Source organism: Poecilia reticulata, linkage group LG9 (genome assembly GCF_000633615.1).
Source record: "Poecilia reticulata strain Guanapo linkage group LG9, Guppy_female_1.0+MT, whole genome shotgun sequence".
Taxonomy (NCBI): domain Eukaryota; kingdom Metazoa; phylum Chordata; class Actinopteri; order Cyprinodontiformes; family Poeciliidae; genus Poecilia; species Poecilia reticulata.
The window spans coordinates 16,466,242-16,491,393 of record NC_024339.1 but is presented as its reverse complement, the minus strand read 5'-3'; the positions used below and the strand labels follow the sequence as shown (position 1 = coordinate 16,491,393).

The following is a 25,152-nucleotide window of genomic DNA, read 5'->3' as shown; positions in this document are numbered from 1 at the left end:
GATGGGCAAACCCATTTATTTTCTTACAAAGTATACCAATAAAGCTAAGATCATTTTGTACAGATGTGAGAAATGTATGCGATGAAATGCCACACCAGGAGAGAAATAGGTGCTGAAGTAGTTTTTTTAAATTGCTGAAACAGAAAAAAACGTTAAAATATTATTTTAAACTGAGCTGAAAGTTGAATCTGTGGGACTTACCAGGCCACTGAGCAGGAGAAGTATTTGGCTGAACAGCCTCACCCAAGCCGACGGTTTTCACCGCCTGCTTCTGAGACAGTAAAACACTCTGATACACAGTCCCGGTGAAATGGTTCACATGGCTGTCAGAGAAGCAAAAAAAAAAAAAGAAATGGACCAATTCAAGATAAAACTTCCAAAGTAACATTTGTGTTTTATGCATAATGTATAACTGAAAGGTAAACGGAGAAAAAAATGGATAAGAATACAATTCTGACAGTACATCACATTTGTTTATCTCCTCAAATTAAATGACTAAATCTTTAAATGCTCTCTAATTGCTCCACCTTCAATTAACGCATTTCTCCTGATTGAGATATTTGGCAGTAGTATAAAGTACAAGGCTATATATACAGCAATAATGCAGCTCTTAAAATGGCTACATTACTGTAGTGGAATCCTCACAAGTAAAATCAATTTATTATGTGGAAAAGGGTACTCTGGGGACAGCTGGCTCATGCACACAAGAGTTACACTGTTGTCCGAAATGAATCAAAAATTATTTGGTTTTTTAAATTGGTTTGTCAAAAACGGTCCTTTATTACAGTGGAGAAATGCAAACAGTCTGGGCTTACCAATAATATTTTTAAATTTCTGTGTAGGTTGCCAGTTTGTTATGTCTCTAAGCAATAGTTCCCAGACATTCTTTCTCCTGACTTCTTCCACCTCACTGGATAAATGACAATATAAATCTTCTTTCTATGAACTCTTATTGAAGCTGCAGGACTGGGACAATATTATTTTTGTTCATGATCACTGGGTTATGCATTGGAGCAAGAAAAAAAAAATCAAGCTGCTTTGCACTACTTCTCAATTTTGGAGACGGAAAACAAACTTATCAGCTATGATCGCAAACACAACTGAATAGTAAAAATGATGACACATGGTGTTTAAATTTGACAAAACTTACCCAATTTGAGACCTACTTAAAGCTAAATAAGTAAGGGGGGAGAACTTTAATAGTAAGAAAGAAAAGAGCTTTTCTCCTTAAGACATGACACACCCAATTCATTTCTACAGTGACTTTAAGCTCCAGTCTGGTAAAGCATTCATGCAACTGTAAACATCATGGAGGATTCTTACAAAACCATGACAGCAGCACACAAAGCAGCACAGCTTTAAGCCAAATGGGCTATTTTAAAAATGGCCTCCCACGCATAGGAATTCATCTGAAGTTTAAATCCGACTCCGTTCTTGTCAACCTGATTGGAAACTATGGTGCATCCGCCTCTTAAATAAACAATGCTGCCCCCCACCCCCACATTCAAAAGAACCAAAAAACATAATTAAGCATTTACAATAAGAATGACAACAAGCATCCTCAAAGTTTTCATAATTTATACTCCACATGATCTAAACAGACAAGTGCCCGTCATACTCCTGCATCTCTTTATCCATTTCTTGCAAAAGCCCAGTAAAAAAAATACTTATCAGTTATATATGCAGTCTTTACTTCAACTGAAAGTGTGTATTATCCTCCCATTATGCAACACGTCCTTGTTACCAGCAGCCGTGTTGCTGCCTTATTAATTATTATTCAGCACCAACAGCCCTTGAAATCATTCAGTTCATACACTGTGGATGAACTGACACAAATGTTCTGGCTCGAATATTAACAGTCGGGTTACTTGTGACGAGGTAGTAATTTGGATTTATAGTGAAGGTTAATCGCTCTGGAAGTGAGAAACTTGTTGAAAGAATTACCTGGAGACCGATAAGGGATTAAAGCAATGGGAGCAGGCAGGACACCAGCCTGGAGCTAACACTTTGTCAACCTTGGTTACATAAAGTAGAGTTTGCACCGTTTTATGCAGAACTCTGGAGAAAAGGTGCAAAGCATTGTATTGTGAAGGTTTTAAACGCTCGTGTTTAAAAATCCTGACAGGAGGATCTGTCAGTACAGATCATTTCAGCAAACTAATCATATAGACCGCGATGATCGCCATGGTAACAGAAAATACATCATGGCAGCAACCTCTCCCATGCTTTATATGTGAGACAGCAGTGGTGAAATCAAAGACAGAGAGGTCCAGCTGTGTGAAGCAGGATGAATACTCAGGCGATGTTGTTCTTTTCAAAGCATGTGATGCAACTGTGCCGTCATATGCTGTTCATGAGGCTCAGGCCAGATCACATCATCCTTCACAGATTTACTTCTCTACAAAACCTGTAATAATTTTATATATACACTTTAAAACAGGTGAAGTCAATTATAGCTGATGCTAAACCACTGCAAAATTCAAGAAAGTGTATATATATGTAATGTGATCATAGAAGTTGCCTTTTCACATTCGACTAAAATACATTAAATAGGCTCCTTACATACAGAGTTACGGATTATAATAAAATACATTCTGCCACACTCACCTGTATTTGTGTCCGTCACAAAGACATTGATAAATGCATGCAGACAAGGAAGCAGCCAAGGTATGCATCACATAGATCTGAAAAGGGGGGAAGATGCAGAAGGGTAAATGTTTTTTTCTGTTCAGGTAAATATTTTGTTTTGAATTAAAAATATATTTATTGAAAAACAAAGCGGAATAGTAACAATGCAAATGTTACTTCAATTAAACGTTGGCTTTAGGGCTGCACCGTTGTACCGGCGCCAATTTCCTTAATTTTGGAAGATCTGTGATTGGCTGATAGTTGCATGTGAAGCATCTTATCCCTTGATCTAATCCACTTTGGCAAATGTGTATATATATATATATATATATATATATTTTTTTTTTAAATCTGCCACCATCTTTTCTGCTCTGCAGTAAGAGAGGTTTGACTGACAGACCGGCCCACCATGTCTGCAGTTAATAGTCACCCCACTGTTGCCAACTCAGCCACTTTCTTGCTATATTTAGCAATATTCCAGACAAAAAAAATGGTATTGGCTACAATCAGAATCAGTAGGTCAGGCTCTTTAGAGATTGGTAATCAGAAAACTGCAATCTGCGCACCCCTTGTAGTTTTGTCCTTTAATTTACAAATGGACCAGCTGTTTTCAGCCATTTAGAGACACCAGTGCAAATTAGTTTTCTTCAGTTTTCACATTCAAAAGGCTCCTTCAGTGGCACAGTACTGAATGAGGAAGAATAAACTGCCATACCTCGTTGTTAACGACATCCGGATGTGGAGGAGAGTCGAGTGCATTGATGGTATGCAGGATGTCGTGGGTCAGATTGTTCAGATGGACGATGGGGTTGGCCACCACTGTCTTTACACTGACCGTACAGGCCGTGAGCAGTGGGATAGAGGTAGGCTGGGAATTCACTGCCACCGCAGACTTCAGGGAGTCGTCCTGCAGACAGAGGGAATGCATCCAAAAGTGCCTTCGTGAACAATGTGTGCACATTTATCATAAAGCAGACTACAATCAGGAAACCACTGTGTCCAAAGGGACATAATTGTCTACCGTGTCCTCTGCACGACATGTAGCTCTTGTCCATACCGCTTGAACTTTTCAACCACAAATTTATTTAAAGTGTATTCTAATGAAACTTTCAGATCAACATGAAGTAGAAAATAATTGTGAAGTGGAAGGTATAGGACAAATGGCTTCAGGCAGCGCAAGGTCTAACTAAAGTAATTTAAATTCTTCTAAAAAATTTAGAAATTTGATAGAAGACTATACATAAGAAACTCTCACAAAAAGAACAAAAAACTGTGGGCAACATCTTTAAACATTCAAAACAGCAGCATTTCCTCAGCAATGAAGTAAATCAAGTCAAGATGAGCCAACTCCTGGAAATGTCACACATAATTTCCACAAGTATCTGTCTATGTGTGTGTGATTGACAGTTAAAGAGAAAAGAAGAAAACATTGGCAGTAGAGAGGTGTGTGATTCTGGTGTGTACTACATTTCTAAACATGACTTTCTGCGTATAAAAATACCAGGAAGACTCATTTTCTTCACCCTTGATGAATCACACTCAGTTCTCACTAACCTACTTAACAGGAACTCTTCACACCGTTTGAAGTAAACACAAAAGGAGGAACATGAACATTTCCTCAACAACGAGGAAATTTGACAACTAAGGGACCCAAGCTGGGGGAGCAGAAATGTATTTTATTTCAAAATCAAAGCAGAAGAGCAAGGAGGACTCCCTGCGCCCATCGACTGTGCTACAACACAGATCCCATGTTGCCTCATTGGGTTGTTTACTACCCACCCCGCGTTTTATTCGTTAGTCTTAAAGCAGCAGGTGTTTGGACACTCACAGCACATCCTGTCAGCTCATTGCTGGAGGTGTACAAACAATCACCTCAACAGGATGTAGTAAATAGGTACAAATGTGTGTCTAAATTATGGAAAAATGGTCAAAACAATTCACTATTTTTAGACAGCTTCGTAAATGTGTTTTAAAAATACATCAGTTCTAATCTGCTCATTAGTTAGCAAAGATGTGTAATCAGCTGTGGGGTGACAAACAAACTGTAGAAGCAGTTAAACAAATGCCTACAAGAGCTAATCAGGTCAGTTTAAACATTTGCTATTCCGTTTATTATTTAGAAAAATGCGGAAAGAAAATTTGACTTTAAAAGTTTTGATTATGTCATATTCACCAGACAAGTTGTCAGTGTTTAACCTAGTTTGACTTACTGTCTATGTGATTAGACTTGTGAGTGACAGTCAACATCTAGTAACAATAACAGACACTTTCTTGGCTGAGGGGTGTTATTGCAACAACCTTTCACATTTCTCTTATGAGAAAAGCCGACTCTGGATTCCTGCCCACCTCCACTTCCCCTCTTTTACTTTACACTTTTACTGTGCAACGAGTCAGAAGGAAAAAGAAAAGAGGAAGAAAAATATCTGTAGATTGAGAAAGGAAAAAAACAGGAGGGGAGAAAAGGCAAAAAACAAACAGTAGTGCTAAGAAAAAAAGTTAAATATTAAGTAAAGGGTATGAAAAAATGAGAAAAAATAAGATTGGAAATAAAATGGAAAATTAAATAGTGCCAATGTTAAATTTAAACAGTTGAAAATGACATTAATTTGGCACACTGTATGATCAAATAAGATGGGAACATTCTTATTAAATTTTTGGATGCAATATTTGGTATTAAAATTACAATTTATTTAAATCTAGATTTACTGCAGTTTTGGCAGGATGTGAACTCTACAATTAGCATGTTGCAGCTCTCTGTACAGAAAACTCCATGAATTCTGTCTTCTAATACAACCGGTAAGTTGATGAAAACGCTGATGGTGTTTTCTCCTTCACAGTAAGGCTAAAATTGATTATGGAGTTGCAGAAACTCCCACATTTATAATACTGTAAATTGCGAAAAAATACTGAGGCGTAATCAGCATTGTTGAAATCAAAAAAGCAAATGCCTGGTATCTACCAAGAAAATAAAACTGAAAAAAAAAAAAAAAATAATAAAGAATATAAAAAGCACATTCACCCAAAAAAAAAAAAAGTTTGTTGGAAGAGCTGCAGCTACTATTCAAAACACTGCCAAACCCTGCCCAGTAGCAGCCTGTTGGTTTGCATCTGTGCATCTTTTATTTACCTGATGAGACTCCTGAAGCAGTAATATGAGCTCCATGCGTACAGAAGCCAGTCCTCCACCATGGGAGCCGTGCAAGCTGCAGTAGCTCAAAAACATCCTCAGTAACGGCTGGTTGCTCTGGAGCCAGAGCCTCCTGCTCTTCTGGCTGTCACTGCGGGGGCTGCCAGGCTGAAAAACATCTTTGCTTTAGTAGTTTTTAGAAGAAATTATTTGGCACTCTGTATATGCAACATGTCACTATGTCTATATTTGCAATTTTTCAAACTGAATTAGAGAAAAACATGTTTATAAACAAAGTAAGGCGATTTGTTCCTTGGGATATAACCAACTATTGATTTTTTATGTGATTGTGTGACTTGCACAAGCTTGCTGCGGTAAAAACAATCAATAGTTGGAAAAAAAAAAGAACCAGAAAATCATGTCAGTAAATAGACGGAGCAGTTGTCTTCATTTAATATCACCGCAAGGAGCCAGCAATCAACACCCACCTGTTCCTCCTCCACCAGGCCAGAAACGGGGCCATCACCCGAGACGGACCGTTCTGGTAAGCAAGGCTTATAGCTGCAAACATGCTGGTGAGACACAACCTGGGGGGCAAAAGAAAAATAAGAAATTTATTCTCAAATTCAACTCATCAGGAGTGAGTTTATCATTTATGCATGACAGACAGAGCAAAGCATTTTACCAAAACATCAAACTGTTCGCATGAGAGAAAAACAGTGGTGTTTCAACCAAAGTGATGTTTATATGAACTGACAGAGAAAACGCTGAAACAATGACACAAACAGAAGAAGAAATGAGTGGGAGTTATGCAACTTCCAAGTTTTACTCGGTGAATTTAAATTTACAATAGGTTATTTCCACAATGCAGAGGAACGCTCCAACTTTTTGGAGGAATGTGGAAGTGTGCGTTTGTACCTCTCTCTCCAGCCACTGACAGAGCTGATACCGCAGCTTCCCTCCGTCCAGTTCGTATCCCGTCGACAGAGTCCGGAGCTCATTGCTCATGATCTTCAAGCAAGCAGTGAACTTAAGGTGGGCCAAAAAGATGTCTTCAGATGGAACAATGAAGTCATCGCCGTCTTCGCTTTCCTCGCTTTTTACAGTTTCTGCGATAGTCACCATGGAGTCCTGTCGGTCCTGAAACACGCCGTTGTCTGCTTTTTTATCGTTTTCCAGAACGTTCTCTTCATCTTCGTCCTCTTCGTCTTTGTCGCTGTCCCACTTCAGATCCAGGGGCTCATCTGGTAGCGCCATCGATGGCTGGCTCCAATCAAAACTCAAGACCGAGTCGGACCTGCTGTTGCTGTTTCCATCCGAATGGTAGCCGTTCAGGTCCGGCGGAGACCAGTCGGGTTCCGATGCCGGCCCATTCCTGCTCCCGACGCTCAGTTCATGCGGAATGTCTTTTACTCCGTGATGGGAAACTTTGGAGTGCTTATGAACTTTGGGCATTTTGGAAAGGACTTCAAGTGCTAACATGGGACATCCGGCGTGGAGGTGTGCGTATGCAGTCGTGAAGAAGAGTCTCCTCTCATCCAGGCTGATGGAGTCCGCCCTGCGGACTTCAGTGGTCAGAGCAACTTTAGTTTTGTCTGAAGAGCTGAAATGGCGGCGAAGGAGCAGCGGGTGTGTGCGGAGGTAGATGTAAAAGTTGAAAACCTCAGGGTTACTTGCAGACATGGTTGAGGAACCTGGAACAGATGGAAAGGGACAAAGAAACTGTCAAATCTAAATCCAGAAGTCCTACAGACCCCAGAAATACAAGCTGTTTACATCACCCTGTTTAAGCATTTAAACTCTTCAATTTTTATTTATGTTTCATCATGTTACGTCATCAAACTTCGATGTATTCAAATCAGATTTTCTATTTTTTCTTTGCACGTCTCAAGCCATTCATCTTTGACAAATATTCAGCTCAAACTGGACTGAGAGCATCTGTGAACATCATGCCACAGATTCTCATTTCGGTTGCAGCTTAGACTTCGACTGGGCCATTCCAGCAAATTAATATGCTTTCATCTAGACCAGGGGTGGGCAATCCTGGTCCTCAAGGGCTGGTGTCCTGCAACTCTTGGATGTCTCCCTAAGAGTGCTTGTGAACTTTTTTCACCAGCTGTTGGATTCAACACACTTGAATCACATCTAAAAGTTGAAGGAGTCCGGCCCTCAAGGCCTGGAGTTGCCCACCCCTGATCTAGACCATGGGTGTCCAGCTAAAGTCTTGCAGGTTTCAAGTGTGTGATGGTTGAATTAATTCCTCAGAAAGTAACACAGCTCTGAAGAGGCCTAATAATGAACCTTCTTTGAAATATTTACCATGTTTTCTGCATGTTTTGAGACAAACTATACCTCTTGTGGTTTTTCTTTCAAAAAATGCTTTTCTCATTTCCACTCCGTCATAAAGGCCAGATTTATGCAGTGGACTTAATCGTCCTGTTGAGCATTGGATTTTTTTTAAAGATTACCAATAGTCTCTTCTCTGATTAATGTTAGTCGCCAATCTTTGTGGTATTTTATAACCTATAACAATTTTGTTTAGGGGCATCAGTAAAAAGTGCAAATGCATGTCATATTTTTTGCCTCAACTTTAAAATTACATTTTGCATTGAGTTGGTGTTTTGAATAAATTCCAAATAAAAACACACCGACAAAACCTAAAGTTTAAGGGATGTGAGGCTTTAGAACAGTGGCCCGCCTCCACATTTTGTCCGGCCCCCTGAACAATACCAGAGAGCATTCAGATTTTTTTTCATATATTGCATTTTCTGGTTTATATGTGGATTTTTCTTCAACCACCCGGGGGCTCTTTAGCAGGAAGTGTGTCCTGTAAACTGTGGGTGTTTTGTTTTGCATGGCTGCCATCTGTTGGAGTTTTAGGGAACTGCTTGACTTTTATGTTTGCTAGCGGTAGAGCAGATGAACACACGCGTTTGTTATGAACGCCGCATTCCAGGTCGAATTCTTCGAAGCAATGCCTGTAAGTAGCAACTTATACTTCAAAACAAGCCTTTATGTTAACATATGAGGAATTCATATGTTAAAGTTACTTTCCCTCAATGGAATATATACTAGTCAGTCCCAGTGACCGTTTCACTAACGGTTTTTGCCCATGTGCTTTCTGGGTAAAAATCAATCGAGAAACGCGCACCCCCCCACGTTACTGAAATATAAAAAAAAGAGCTAGAAGAGAAAGAAATGCCTTAAGGGCAGGAAGGTGAGGAGTCAAATTTTCTTATCCACATAAATATTGAAAAATTCAGAGATAGAGGGAGAGCATCTAAGTTTAAAGAGCCAGAGTATTTTTTAAATTTGCAGGAGCCAGTGTTATGTTTTCTGTAAGCATACCAGCTGTGGTTTGAGAACATCATTTATGGAAAACACGTTAGCATAGGGAGGTTTAATCTGGGACTGGTTTGGCTTTCAAGTCATAGAAAAGGTTCACACCGAGTTCAGGTCTTCATCTATTGCTAAAGGAGGAGTTCAGATTTTTCACGGCAGAGCTCGTCTTCGTAATCATGCTCATTTAGCAGATTCTGACATATACCTGCTGCATGCTCAGACTAAAAATACTTTTACAGTTCCTGGATTACCGCTAGCATAATTAGCTTATTTCAGAAAACATTTTAATGTTAAAAGCCAAACATTACAAAATAAAGAAAACTGTATCTTCAACTCTTGTGTGGTGCAATGAATGTAGGGCTGTCCCAGTCAGGACTGGTTTGGATATTCAGCTGCAGAAGTCCCAGCCCAATACCTCATTAAAATTAATTAAAACTCAGTAGCTTTAAAGTGGTGTGAAATAAACAACATTTCATCAGCATCAGTATTGCACAGTATTCAACTCACTCACCAGAGACTCTGTTTCAACATGAAGATCTAGAGGAAGGTAATGCTTATAAAAATTTGTTCGATTTGACATATGCAGATACAAACTTTAACTCGTGTTTTTCTCCTGTGGACAATATTTTCATCCACAGCAGTTGTCTGAAGTGTTAGGCTAAAATTTTTATGACCAAGTTTGGCTTCAGCTGATTATGTGCACACAAAACTTTCAGAAAAAACTCCCCAAACTTTGAACAAAGAGATGAATTTGTGTTTCAGTTTACGGAGGACAGGTGAAGTTTGGAAATGGTCAGCGTTACCTCAGCACTACCAATACGTACGTTTATGGAGAAAAGCACCAAGCATTCCCTCTATAGAGTAAAAGGTAAACGTAAATGCGATAAAGTTAATTCTGCAGAAATAAATTTTGTCATTACAGGGGACAGGTGTAAAGAGAAACGGGTCAAATGACGCTGACAGAATGGTAGCTGCAATAGCCAATACAGTCTCTCCATCACCATGAAAATCACTGAAAATTACAAAAACAATTTTGATCAGTAAAATATTGTGCCTGCGATACGGTTTTAGACAGCCATAGACGCAAAATAAGCTCCAACTGTAAAAATATAGTGATGAAGTTGCACTGTTACAAGTGCAGCCTGCATAAAATTATAGAAAATAAACTTACCACAGGCATCATGATCTACAACAGCCGTTATATATTGAATAAAGCCTCAACTGAGACTCAGTACTTGGGTTTGGATGTGGGTATTTTTACCTTACCTTAAAGCTAACTACATAAATGTTTATGTGGAAAGAAAACAAGTATTTCCTTTATAGAATAAAAGGTCAACTTAAAGGCTTAAGGTGATCAAGTTAATTCCATATAAACAAATTTCATCATTAATAAAGTCTGTTTTAGGTAGGAAATTTTTTTTTTTTAAAAAGACGACCTCAGAGCGACACTATACATACCACCGTCACATTTGTTCTGAGAGGGTCCAGAGCTTTTGCAGTTTGCAGGCTGCTCAATCAGTGTGTCCAGTGCTCTGCTGTAATCTTCCAGGACCCAGAAAGCTATGCTTCGCAGGAACGGATCTGGATGGACTGGAATCTGAAAGACACAGGAAATGACTATGGCTACAGAAGTTGACATATCAAAACGAGATGGGTGGCATCATAAAATATTGCATGTTTAAAGAAAATAATAATACTACTTTGTGTGTCTTTTACATGAATTTATACAAACTGCTTACCTGTTTGTCTTGGCCCAAAACATGTCTCTGGAGGATCTTTTTATAAGTAGAAGATATCTCAAACTCTGATTCATACAATCTAGAGATCACCAAGGCCAGTTGCAAGTCCTGCATTTTCTCTAAACACACCTAAAAGGAGCAAATGAATCATTCAGTCAATTATATATACTATTTGTTTCCTACTCATGTAAAAAAGTAAAATGTCCTAGGAGGAAAACATTTTGGTTGCTCAGAACTGATTTATGGTGAGATGCATTTCAATGAGACAACCTCCCAGCCAGGGAAAATGAGCAAAGTCAATGATAGCCTTTCGCCTGTGTGAAGCTCATTACCATAAAATGCTTAGAGAGGTAGTGGTTACTCATGCAGATGTAACAATGTGACTCATTGCTTAAGGGACCATATGAGCAGGAATAACCTTGATAAGTAAAAGCCTAAATAATCATGATGGCCCATGTCAACTCAGCACATAACTTATAAGGAACAGTCCTTATAACTCATAAGGAACAGTCCTTATAACTTATAAGGAACAGTCCTTATAAGTTAACTTGTAGGTTCCTGTAACCTTTAAAAGTTATAAATCTTCTACAGGAACATTAAAATTATTTGAAGGCACTGAATCAGCCTAGTATTCTCAGGGTAGAGACTCAAGTGGTGTAAAGTAAATTTTTTAGTACTGGAATTGCACCAAGGATAAATTACTTTAATCAAAGCATGTCATGAATATGGTGCATATATTCCATCTCTCTGCACCCATTTGTGAGACTACTCACTGCCCCTCTCTGGGCCTGGTTGCTATGGTAATTAATTATCTGCACCTGGGCTGGCTCTCTCTGTTAGACAGTATGTTGGAGACAGAGTTTCTATACTTGGGAGACACCCAGTGTCGGTCTCAAGGACATCTTAAAGCAGTGGTCCCCAAACTTTTTCCTGTGAGGGCCACATAACTTTGCCCTTCTCTGGTGGGGGGCCAGAGTCAGTTTGTAACAGAAAAAGTGTGACGATTGCAGGAGTGCCTAAATGTAAAAAATTATTGTTTTCCAGAAAGCACAATCAAATAACCCCCTCTGGGTTCTTCACAGAAAAAATCCAGGAAGGATTATAGTCCGTATTTTCCGAACTATGAGCAGCACTGGACTATAAGCCACAACCCCAAAGTTTTTTTGTTTTTTTTTTTTTTAACCAGCAAACATACACATATAAGCCGCGGATATCTCTGCCGCTCCAGGTTTTCCACAATGATGCAGCAGCAGCAGAGGGGGGCGGACACCCAAAATCTGAGTCATAACAGATCAATTGAATATCACATTTATTAGGGTTGAAAGTTGCCAAGATTAGATTTAACAGAACTGATTAGTTTCCGAACGGTAACTGTAACAGTAAAAGTGCTGATCCTTCGTGTCTGCAACTAGCATGTGCTAAATCAGTGCTCCCCAACCTTTTTATTACCGCGGACCGTCAAGACTTGGAAATTTTGATGCGGCCCGGGAGAGCGGGAGAGGGGATGAACAGTCAGATAAGGCTTCTGCCCAATTTGGATTGTCTTGGAGTTTTTATCGCAACCTGTGGGGTTTTCCCTGACTTGGAACGAAAATACGACCTACTGAATGTGACAGGTAGCCAATCAGAAAGCGCGGTGACGTAAGAACAGAGGGGAATCCCAAACAGCTGACATATCGCGCAACTGAGTCCAGTGGATATCGGAGATATGTGGAAATGTTCATCATTAAATCTAAAAGGTCATTATTATGTTTATTCAGTTAAAAATGTTAACTATGAAAAAAGATATTCACCTCCAAATCATAGTGCAGCAAATAGAGCGGCTGCTCCCGTTGTCTTTCATCCACCGCCTTTTCTTTTTGTTACGTCTTTTATWTCTTAGAATGACTCCACAAACTATCACTATTGCTTCTACATCGTCATCCGTGTTTGGTTATTCTAAATTCCCGCTATGTTGGGGGTTTTACTGGATTATCCTCTGGAATCGGGATGTTCGTGACTGGAATCGGTTCGTGTTGCTCCTGCCTTGGACACACGAACCGATCGAACCTGTAGGACTTTTATCAGCTCTGTGATCACAAAGGTTTGGAGAATCCGCCAACAATTCTTAAATCTTTCCGTCTAAACCAGTCTTAAAACTCACTCCTCTCCTCTAGACCACTGCCCAAACGCTCTCACTCTGTTCGCTATGGTAACGTTTATATATCCCTTCAAAATAACAGAAGCGCCACAAAAATGAACATTTTACTTTCTTGGAAATTTTAACTCATGATACTGACTAACGGGAGCCCTGAGCTCGTTTCTCTGCAACGAGACGGTCCCATCTGGGAGTGATGAGAGACAATGACACCCGAAGTGTTGCTTATATCCACAGCCTGCTTGGTCTCCAAGTGGTGAAGCAGCTTAAAGCTTCATTCTCTCATTATCAGCCGGCCGCATGTTACGCAGAGCGGCTTGTAATGTGGGACTCACCTACCGGTCCGGGATAAATCTATTATCCTGTCTCTTTTCTGGGCCTTTTCCCCTTTGCAAAGAAACTTTCCAAAGACATCTGATCTGTTTCTTACTCATTTTGCTGCTTGTGGGCTCAGTGTTGGCGCGCAAGTAACCGAGACTTCCAATGATTCACTTCCTGCTAAAGAGCCCCCTGGTGGTTGAATAAAAAAATCCACATATAAACGGTTTATAGTCCGGAAAACACGGTAATGAAAAAAAATCTGAATGCTCTCTGGTATTGTTCAGGGGGCCGGACCAAATGTGGAGGCGGGCCGTAGTTTGGGGACCCCTATCTTAAAGCAACAAATAAACAATTTTGTGTTGCTTTTTTCACCACTAGATGATACAACATAAACAGCATTATTCAGAGATGCAATGAGTTTATAGCAGCAGCCCTGATGCCAACATCTCCAGAAAACATTTTAAAGATTGTAGCATGTGTTACACACATCAGGGCTGGTGTCGGTGTAACAGATGCTGATTTTCCTGTAAAAAGTCTRGAACAGGTAGGAGTGATGAGGCAGAAACAAATCTGTGCTTCACTAATCCTCCTGGAATCTGTTCTGGTTAAATAGTTAACATTTCCAAACAGCACCATATCTGATCTATCTCAAAATAATCATTGTGTCCACGTTATTTTCTTTGTCATTCTAGACAATATACTTATTCCTGTAATAAACAGTTTTAGATCCTTTAATACAAAGGTACAGCTTATGTCACACACTTAAGTCTCAGAATAACTCCCATCTGCTACTGCATAAAAATAATGTTTTTTTTTTCCTGTAACCAACATTTTCACAGAAAGACAATATAGCTAAACAGATTTGACTCATGTAAAGAAAAAAAAAACAATCTAAACATGTCAATAATACTTTCCAACAATTTCCAGAACCATTTTATTTCAAAGCTGATAACTGACTGTGCATTAAGCAATCTGTACATATAAAAAGATCGCAATTCAGTTCCTGTACAGTAGGTTTATACCTCCAGCTAACTAGAACCGCCGTCGCTCTTTTTCCTCCCAGCACCCGTTAGTTCAGTTGCCATGACAACGGTAAATAATACACAAAAGGAAAAGGACTAGTAACGGAGTGTTGCACCATGTCTGTAGTTCTAAAGAGCAGCTCAGAGGGGTAAAATAGACGTGGACAAAAGTCCACGTCTATTTTGAGTCGCACTGTTTTGTGTCAGACTTTTGTTTTGGGTTGAATTTGGCTCATTTTGTGTTAATTATGTCACCACAGTTACTCGAAATGCCAACAAAAGCAATTGCTCCCCTCACGAGATCGATCCGCACGTTTTGATGTATATATTGTGAAGGGGGCATGCAGTGGTACGAGCCGCATTAACGGTACTAGGAAGCGGCAGTTATTTTGAGGTGTAGAACAATAGGTGCCTGCCCATGCATTTCTATGGCAGGCCCCAATTCTGAAAAATTATAAATTCAGGATTTCCCCTAGAAAACTTCACAAGCCTGGTAGTTGGGCGCTAGGTTCATCCATCCAGTGACCCGTCCTGTTTTGGGGTTAAAAATGTTTAAAGTTGACAGAAAAAGTGCAAAAGTTTGCCCGTCACTTCAGACCCAGCTTTCTAGCTATATATTGCAGTTGGACTTCCCAGGAGCACATGTGCAATACTTGCATGCTGATAAGGTTCATCACCATAGTGCAACAACCGAAGCTTTTGCCTGGTCCACCACCATAGTGTTATGGCTGACCCGGTTCACTACAACAGCATAATTGCTAAACCTGATGCCCAATAAAATTCAGTCCGAGACTGACGACTATAAGCTTCTCATATGTGGTTCTTACTCACGGTCCGAAATAGAAAAAAAATAATAAAGTCAGTGGGTAATTGGTTATGTCTCGAAATTTTTCAACCTTCATACTAAGGATTTTAATTCACACTCAACAATTCAGAGAAATCATTTTATGTAAGCAAAATATGAATAGTCACAGGAAATGTGTATTCTTCCCACAATGCATTGTGAGACCTGTCACTGCGCCTGTTTGTGAGACTACTCACTGCCTCTCTCAGGGCCTGGTTGCTATGGTAATTAATTATCTGCGCCTGGGCTGGCTCTCTCTGTCAGACAGTATGCTGGAGACGGAGTTTCTATTCTTGGGAGACACCCAGTGTCGGTCTCAAGGACCCTGACAAAAAAACCATAAGCTCTAGCAAAATTTTGAAAACATTTTACGGGAGCAGGTATGCGTATCTATGTCATGACCGACTTTTAGACCAATAGGGCGATATTTGTGCCTGTGACGGGGAGTTAAAAGAGTGTTGGAGTCAGAAATCCACTGTGCTGTGTGTGTGTGTTTCAGAGAGAAAGATTACCGATTCTGTGAGACACTCAGCCTCGATTTTTCTCGTTTTTATCAATTTATGTCATCATTTTAACTCAGAATCCCACTAAAAATAATATCTCCCTTCTCAGGATCAAGCTGAACGTTTTGATACCACTTTTGTGGGGGTGCACACAGCGGTACGGCCGCATTAACGGTGACGGAAGAAAAATGAATAAACTATAATAATACAGAGACATTCTATTGGGTGTAGAACAATAGGTGCCTGCCATGCAATGCATGGAGGCAGTGACCGACTTGCAATGCATGTTAGTCACTGCAATGACTGACGGTCATTGCAGTGACTGTGACTTCAGTCACTGCAATGACCGACAGTGACTGAGTTGCTTCTTCCTATGCATTGCTATGGCAGGCTCCAATTAACAACTGCCAATATTAAACAACTTTTCCAGACTACAGTTTCCAGATTTCTCAATCCGTTTCTTTTTTTCATAAATAAAAGGTTTTCCAACGCAGTGACTGCAGATATTTCCACTGATGCTTCTAAAATGGAACCTACAGAAACCAGAGTGTAAAATAGAAATTGATGGATGGTCAAACAGAGGACTGAAAGACTGATGGACAGATAGGTGAGCGGGAGTGTTTATGAAATGACAGACTATCAGACAAACTGATAGAAGGACAAAATCAAAAAGGATAGGGATGGCTGGATGGGAAACACTGAATAACTGATGCAGAAACATAAGAATGGGTGGATAATGATACTGAAAAACCGATTCAGCATTTACTTATTAAAACCAGCCATCTAATTGGGTTGTGAACAGGCAGTGTAGCTGAAACAACAAAACCTTCTTATAAGCACATTGTCATATGTTTTTTTTTCCACTTGCCTCCACGGCATCCTTAAGGGAGCCAGCCAGCAGAAAGAAGGCGGCAGAATGCTGGAACCGCTGCTTTCCCAACAGAGAGAAGGCGTTCTTCAATGCAGCTTTCCTCCACCTGTCCTCGCTGAAGTTGTTGTGGAAAAACTCTGTCATTTTTGTATTCTTCTGAGACCTGGAGAGAAAAACATTTAAAGAACATCAACGTCACCAATCCTTAGCAGCTTGACACAACTAAGCTTGTATAGGAACAATGTGCCACATCATATCAGACGCGCCTACCTGTACAGTCCCCAAACCACTGCCTTCTTTTTCATTGCGAGGTAAAATATAGCAGCATCCAGAGGATCATTGTTTCTCTGAAACGAAGCCTTGGCAACCTGGAAAAACAAGGAGGAGCATATGATTTGGAGAAATACACTCTGGCCACTTTTTTTAGGTGCAACTATTTAAAGGTTTAACTCAAACAGTCAAGCAGATAATCCTTCTACACATCTAGATATGATCATTGTGACTCACTTAAAGGTAGAATGAGCACCAAACGGGGGGGGGGACTTAACTAACATTAAATGTGACAAGGTTGCCAGACTAGCTGGTCTGGGTATTTCATCAACTGCTGATCTGAGATTTTTAACGCAGAATGGTCCAAAAATGAGGAAATATTTAGTGAGTAACAGCTGTGTGGATGAAAAACATCTAATCAATATCAGAGGAAACCTGACAGACTGGTTTGAGATGACCGACAGGCAACAACTCCTCAAGAACACATTTGTTACATCCATCCGTATTTGGACGCACAGCATTTCAAATCTTGTAGAAAACGGCATAAAACAGCAAAAGATCAAACTGTCAGCTAAGAACAGAAAACTGCAGGGGAACTCAGGTTCATCAAAATTGGACAATAGCAGATTGGAAAAATGTTGCCTGGTCTGAAGAGTCTGGATTTCAGCTGCAACAAAAACAAATTCCTCAATGTATCAACTGTTCTGGTTGGAGGTGTTGAGGTATGGGGGATATTTTCTTTGCACCCTGTGGGGGGAGCCGAGATGAATTTACCGTTTTCAATTGGCCTTCGTTAGTCACTTTGTCTCAGTCGAGTTGATCACTTTTGAGTTATGGTGGAACGGGAGATTTACAGCAGCAAAACCGCAAGATTTTATAAAACCAACAAAAACGTGGACAACTCAATCAGCACAAGTATGAGTATACAAAACAGTCAACTTTATTTTATGAGAGGATGCCAGATACATTTGTTTAATGTTTTGGTTTAAAAACTGCTGCTTTCATCAAATTTTTATTTGAAGAATAAAAACAACAATTATTCTAGCAGGTTGAAAACTATTATTTAACTAAACCTTCTAATTAATTTAGATACATTGGGTTTAAGCAAAAATATCAATAATAGTTTTCTTGACCTGCACTCTTGGTGGCAGCATGTTGAAGTAGTTCTCTTATGTTAGTTCAGATTTTTTTCCTTTAGTAGACTATTGCTCATCATAACTGAATTACATGATGGTCCGTTTTTACCTTCTCTATACACCTGCGCAGCTTGTTGGTGCTGCGCAGCCACCAGCCCACACCCATGGCTCGGAGCTCGGCCCAGGTGGGCTCTCCCTTCTGCAGGGCGGGCAGCATGTTCAGGAGCTCCTCCTCAGCTTCAGAGTGGAAGGCCCAGGCATACTGACACGTTGAAAGGCCTACAGACAGAAAAGAAAGCCAGAAAACTAGTTTTGTAATTAAACTTCCAACAATGTAGACCAAAATTGTAAAATAAGAGGCTGCTTTAGCAAAAGTGACAAGGATTTCCTCTAACAGATAACATGTGGAGAGCGTAAAGGAAGCATTTTAGATGTCTCAAAGGAAACATTGCTGCAGTAGTTTAGAGTGATGAATAGACAGTAGCTTGTTCACTTCTCCTAAAGAGAACTACAGTCAAGTGATCACAATTGAGACTATCATTTCATTCTCTTTCTTGCTTAAGGGAGTTATTGCTCTGAACGAAGTCCAGATTAAACAAGCGGAAAGACAAACAACAAGGTAGAAACTTACCATACTAATTATAACATGCCAACAACCCCAAATATTATAGAAAACACCACTGCTACACCACTGTGTATGTGTGTTCATACACAACTTTTTAAGTTGTGTATGAACAGATTTTTCAGATAAACTGCTTCATCAAAAACTGTATATATATCTTAGAACTGCTACTTCAATAATTCAGTTCAGCAGTGTCAGATATTTTAGTGGTAATAAGAAAATTAAAAATGGGTGTTTTCTGGTGGAAACATTCAGAGTGGTGTAAGTTATGTCCAATTGCTATTTTAACACCAAATGATGAGGAAACCATGTTCAACAAAAATGACCAGGGTGGCAGATATTTAATTTCAAATATGCAGGATTATATCAGTCCCAGAAAGCCTTGGACGGAGCATCTATACATACAACACCACTGTACCTTGCCGCAGCAGCTGGGCTCGATGGACAGGAGGCAGCGATGTTAGGAGGAAGGTATGGAGTCTGACAGCCAGCAAAAACTTCAACCCACACTCATCCAGTGTTTCTCCACCTGCAATATTTATTAAAAACTGTTCTGCCTCCAAATATGACCACATTCTGCTGCGAGTCGTAAACGTATTTGCCCAAGTCATTTGAATGTTACATATCTGGTCTACCTTTGCTCTTATCCTGGTTATCCTTGAGGTCTGTGCTTGTCGTGGCGATTGTGTCGGCCAGCGCCATGAGGGACATCTGCTCCATTCGGGTTAATCCAGGCAAACTGGAGTGGAGGAGGTGGCTGGATAGAACCTGAGCATGCTCTGGTCCAAAGTATGTCGGACTGTACTGGGAAAGGTCTATAACCTACAAATATGGAGCAAAACAAGAGACGATGGGTACCGTCTAAAGTTTTAAGACGCATTTAGATCAACTTGAAGAATTTGTCCAGACAGAGGAGACAAGAATGTATTTAATAGAACATTAGCTCATCTCAACAATGACTTTGAAAACCAAAAAAGCCCAAACGGTTGCTTTGTCCACGGAACAAGTTCAAAGAAGCAGTTAACCTTATTCCCAGGTTCTTCCTGTTCGTTGTCCAGAGGATCCAGATCCAGAGTGTTGTGTGTATGAAAGAGCTCATCATAGGCATCAGTCTGACTGGAGCCATGTCCGCTATCACCGCTCATACTGCCTCCTTTCTCTGCAAAAGCAACACATTAACTGAACTGAAACAGACAAGACAAGCAGAGCACAGAAAGCCTGAAACAATATTCTGTAATACTGCTGAAAAAGGAGACAGCTTGTATTCTTTTTGTTTTAAACATGAGAAAGGACATAACAGAATGCTACTGAATAAGAAGAGGGTGCCTTTCTTTGTATCTCACACAGTAAGGGAGTTTAGCCAACAATGATACCCATTTTTAGCCTAGTGATAGATGTCTGGTCCCAAACAGTGATATAAATATCATCACTTTTGACATGAATCCAGATGGATTTACGAAGTGTTTTAGTTAGAAAAAAATAGCAAATCATTTACATTTTTTATCCATCTCACAAAGTTTGCTTAATTAGAAATTGTTAGTTCAATATGTTGTCAACTGAAGATGCTGATTTGAACATAGTATCAAATCAGCAGGTCAGAATTCAACAAAAACGTTGGATTAATGCTGAAAAAAATTCCAGTCATATTTTTACTCGTTTGCATTCGAGGAGATCTACCAAACTAAATACTGCTTTATTTTCAACTTGGCACATTTCCAATAACCTCCATGTTTTAAACTCACCAAGATGTGGTGCATCCTCATCAGCTGCCAGCAGAGCGTACAGAGGCAGGGGAGGGACGGAGCTTATCTCGGTGTAGTCAGGGCTGGAGCTTTCTGACTTGTTGAATATCTTTTGGTCCCTGGCTGTGCTGCCTCCCACACTGATAGTCCGAGAGCGCACCCGTTTCCCTGGATGGGTGGCATTGTCCTTGAGTATCACTATCTCCCCAGCAATGCATTTTACCAAGTGAGAGAGGATTGCTTTGGCACGGTGAACCTGAAGACAGAGAAATTATGTTACAAACATCATCTTAGACTAAGGTACTCGTTTTAGTAATTTTGCTAAATGGCTAACAACCACTGTAAGCATAAACATGAACTCTACAGAGTGGTAATAAAAGGGGGGCCAAAAATTATAAGACTTGTGCAGCTGGCTGCCCTCTGCAGGAACCACTTGAGCTGCAGGAGCAAATTTTGCACCTCAAACTAATTTCACAGCGACCATTCAGGCCAGACAATCAGTAGAGTATAGTTTAACAGGGGTTAAGCTGGGTTACTTTCTTGGCTCCATTTTCTAAGCACATTTAACTGAACTACTACTTCTCTCAGAAAATCTTGCACGCTTTCGTTTAATTGCTAAGCTCTCAGATGATGTGTTGGTTTAATCTGCAGGTGTTTCTGGGTAAAGAGGACTCAGCAGTTTTCACTGTGAATCGGATGTTTAAAAATAAACTTCAGCTGAACCACAAAAGGTTAGCAGGGAACTTTCAGCAAAGCTGTTCTGTTTTAGCCTTCTGAAGAGTTGAATCTCGTTTGCCACAGATCATGCTGGAAGAGAAAATGTTGATCTTTTGTAAATGATGTGAAAACATAACAGAAAATCATTGCTTTCTTCTTTTCGACTAAACATAAAGCTGGATACAGTCATTCATTTAAAAGGACCTTGTAGTGCAGGAAAATTAGGTCATCATGTGATGTTGGGCATATTACATTATCAGGTGTACAAATAGAGTTAGTGAGCTGTAATAATCCGTTCTGTAAACAACTAACTATGCTGCAATTCAGTTTTTTAAATACATAACTGTTATATAAGCAGGGGGGTTTGACTATGTATTCAGAATAATGCAGAAGTAAGTAGCTCCAAGTTTTGTGTTGATTTTGAGAAATCACTGGGTTGGATTTTTCTCTAAATATTTTATTGGGACAGCTCAACTTTTGGTTTTTAGTATTTTGTTGTCATTTATGGTGATTAAAGATAAATTAGCTTAAAACTCCTGTCAGATGAATCTAAAGTTTTGCAGATGCACTAAAACTTCTTGATAACCATTCTGTGTTTGGGTTTAAAGTTTTAATTTTATCAATATGTTTCTCCCGACTGAAAGTGATAATGCTTTTGGCACGGCCCCGCCGGGTCCCTGACCTGAAGCTGATGGGAGGATCTGTGGAGCTTACAACCTCACAGCTCATTAGCAAAATAACAATGAAAACTTTGCTGTGCTGCAATTAAAACAAAGGTTTTATTGCTAAAAAGCCACAAAATGATTCATCTAATGTTTAATGAAAAGGGTCCAAATACTTTCCAACATGCAGTTTTTTATTAAAATGTAAATGATTTTTTTTTTTTGTCAAAGCTGATCCTCTTTACATTTCTTTCCAGCTTTATTTTGTTTGACAATTGTCCATCTCATCTGTCAGCCATCTACTTGGTTCAACAAAAATGCTTCGCTTCTACTCTCCAAAATTTGTCATTTTGGACAGTATGTGAACCAATTATGTTTTCACAAACGTGTAGACAATTTTAGAAAATTAGTAGTGTTTTCTTGTAATGCACAATTTCAGATGAATGAACACTGTAGTAACAGAACATTACCTTGAAATATTTCCTCCATAAAAGAGAATCAACTAAAAACAGAATCAGAGGATTTTTTTTTACCTTCCCCAGATCCAAAAGCTCCAGTAACTGAACAGGATGGTATTGAGGCAGAGTAGGAGACAGTTGGTGAGCCGCTTCAAAGAGTCCGGAGTCTTCCATCTCTACAGGAAGGTCATAAACAGTTTTCTTCCCACTAAGTTTCTGCGCCAGGCTCATCATTGATCTTGTTAGGGATCGCTTGGGTAGGGTCAAAGAAGCTGTGGGAGCACCAGTGGTGAAAACGTCCTCTTGACACTGTCTGACAGCTGAGACTATAGAGGAGACGCTGCTGCTGACATCTGTGTCTTGGACGACCGTAACGCTGGGTTTGGGGGGAACCGGTGGTTGCCACTGGGAGTAAACGTGCATCTCACAGTCCATGCCCACTACCAAGATCCCATCTCGAACCCAGGACAGTGAAACTGGTATAGGTAATGATCCTTCAACAGAGGAAACCAGATTAACGGATCGAAGGAGAACCAGACGAGACATACTTTGGTCTCTATTTGTATCAGAAGACAGGCCTAAGTCTGGAGGCTTCCCAGAGAGACGGCCATACATATAAATCTTTGTCCCAATGCCAACAGTCAGTATGTGTGACCCATCCTCTTGGGAAACCCAGTCCAAGTGAACCTGGCTCCTATTAGCAGAACCAGGACAGTTTCCGTTTAGTATAGAGAAGTCTGTGCTATTTGGAAAATTGGCACGTCCATTGCTGGTGGAAGAAAAAGTTGTGGGATCTGTGCTTTCCAGGACTATAGTTTGCTCCAGTATCCACTGTGAACCGCCAGTGGACTCGCACTGAAAGGTGCTGATATGAACTGCTGGTTCCTTTGTGTTGGCTGAGTTGGGGCTTAACGCGAGACTTTGACAAGGCTGTAGAGTAAGGGTCGGGGTAATGTGAGTGATGCTGCAGAAGGGGGAGGATGCAAGGACAGGAGGGGACTGCAGCAGTTTGTGAGTGTTCAGATGAGGTGCTGAGTTCAGTTGTGGGTTCGTCGTCTGCCTGTAGGCGACAGCAATCCGTCCAGAGTGACAGCAGGTGACCTTGATGGGCCGACCAGGTACGCTCACGGCGCTGCTGCTCGGATGAGTCTCCTCCACCAGCAGGGGCCACTCTTCCCACTGATACACCAAGCTGTGTACACTGGACGGGTCCGTTTTCAAAGCAGTGCACCTCCAGAAGCGCACCTTTCCATCAGAACAGGAAGTAGCAAGGAGATAAGGCACACGGCCCGACGGCAGAGAACATGATGCACTCAGATGACCTGAGGAAATAACAGCATTAGCTGAATTAGTCAAAATAGTTTGAAAAATCTTTTTTCCCTAAAATTGTATCATGTTGGACAAGCTTAAATCTTCTCCACATCTGCCAAACATGACATTTTCTAGGCATACATTTCACTTAAATAAAGCCAATCCTCATTTAATTGATAACTTACTCTTAACACAACAGAAATTAAAATTAAAGTGTTTTATTTCCTCATAACCATACAGATATGAAATAAGAACCAATTTGAGGTTCATTAAGTTAAATCTATACAAGCATATTAAGTTCGTAGAGGTACCTTTAAAGCTCACTACACAACCTAGAGCTCTGTTATACACACACACACACATATATATATATATGTATATATATATATATATATATAAAATTCTGAATAGTTCCCTTTTCCTGTTATTTCTGAACTTTATTAGGCAAAGATCCTATGAATCACAGCCAAAATAGTGCCAGTGGAGGCAGTGAACATAATTGACGTAACTTGATTTTTTTCCCCCATGTCTGACAACCGCCCTGCTTGTTCCCATCAGTCCAATAAAATCCAGACTAATAAAAGCCTCTTTCACAGAACCACATCAATAAACTAAAACATGAAGAAAAGAGATGTTAATGAAAGTTTTAGTGTCTTCAAATCTCTTCTCTCATACATGATAGTGTGTCCTCATTATTTCTCACCTGCTGAAGGAGTAACGCTAATGACTTCCACCCCTTGCGGAAGAGCCATTTCTTGGCTGCACAGCATGTGTGTTGTCAGGCTGAGACGACAGGCGCTCTGTAAATTGGAAGTGCAGGGTTTACTCTTCTGTACCGGAGAGCTGGGGATGTCGAAGACGAACTGGGAGCCGGTTATAGGAGAAGCTGCATTGATTTCTGTGTGAATTGTAGCTTCCTCTAAAAGGGAAAGGAAACAACAGGTAATAAGATTAAAATCGCAATAATAGCCTCTTTGGTTTATTTACAATGCACAAAGAATTATAATTGATTTTAAGATGAGGCACATTTATTAGTGTTGCTCCATTCATAAAATATAAGCATCACACAAAAGAACATCAAAATTAGACTTGGAGATGTTAAACTGAAGTGAAATTAATCTTTGACTTTTACTGTTTACTGCAGCTTTCTCTATAACTCCTCAACTTGTTCATATTATTAAGACTTGGTGTTGTTTTTCTGTGACAGAAAAGTTGTATGTCATCAACATAAATATCGCAGCACACATTGCAGTACTTAGGCCAGAGGAGCTCCTAAATAATAAATCTAATAAAAATGGAGCCTTGAGAAACCCCCCATATGGTCTATGTTACAATTTGTGACCAATTTAGAATAATCCCTAATCCTACCCACTTTTCCAGTCATTTAAAACCTTTATGAATACAGACTCCATGATTTGTTGTGACCAAAATCCTGACTAGAACTCAACAAAGTTGTTTTTAATAATAATAAAAAATGTATTTGTAATGACTTTCATCTAAAATGATAGATTTGATACTCTATGGATCTGTAATTACTTCCAACTGAGGCATCCAGTCCTTAGATCATTTCTGGACAGCTAGTTAAAAATGACCTGAATGAAGATCTTCATCCATCTAAACTGAAAGCTGAGTCAGGAGACTCACTGAGCTTGTTAAAGAAATAAAGTTAATAAAAAAGGAAGAGGGTGCTAAAACGTTTA

General features: G+C 39.9%; 1 protein-coding gene across 7 annotated transcripts in view; it reads right to left on the bottom strand.

Moving 5' to 3' along the window:
- Positions 1–25,152, bottom strand: part of dmxl1 (Dmx like 1) — a 66,870-nt gene that overhangs the window by 23,830 nt on the left and 17,888 nt on the right. For 6 of the 7 annotated variants that reach the window (XM_008418252.2, XM_008418246.2, XM_008418253.2 and 3 more), the window contains exons 18-34: positions 24,156–24,371; positions 22,217–23,463; positions 20,305–20,560; positions 19,588–19,721; positions 19,198–19,384; positions 18,981–19,091; positions 18,050–18,219; positions 16,805–16,902; positions 16,532–16,697; positions 10,837–10,965; positions 10,556–10,694; positions 6,674–7,449; positions 6,244–6,342; positions 5,756–5,923; positions 3,344–3,535; positions 2,608–2,684; positions 202–323 (exon numbers count right to left, since the gene is read on the bottom strand). In XM_008418252.2, coding sequence (XP_008416474.1) covers positions 202–323; positions 2,608–2,684; positions 3,344–3,535; positions 5,756–5,923; positions 6,244–6,342; positions 6,674–7,449; positions 10,556–10,694; positions 10,837–10,965; positions 16,532–16,697; positions 16,805–16,902; positions 18,050–18,219; positions 18,981–19,091; positions 19,198–19,384; positions 19,588–19,721; positions 20,305–20,560; positions 22,217–23,463; positions 24,156–24,371 — 4,287 coding nt within the window. The remainder of the gene's footprint in view (positions 1–201; positions 324–2,607; positions 2,685–3,343; positions 3,536–5,755; positions 5,924–6,243; positions 6,343–6,673; positions 7,450–10,555; positions 10,695–10,836; positions 10,966–16,531; positions 16,698–16,804; positions 16,903–18,049; positions 18,220–18,980; positions 19,092–19,197; positions 19,385–19,587; positions 19,722–20,304; positions 20,561–22,216; positions 23,464–24,155; positions 24,372–25,152) is intronic. The other variant, XM_008418251.2, reaches the window with a different exon arrangement.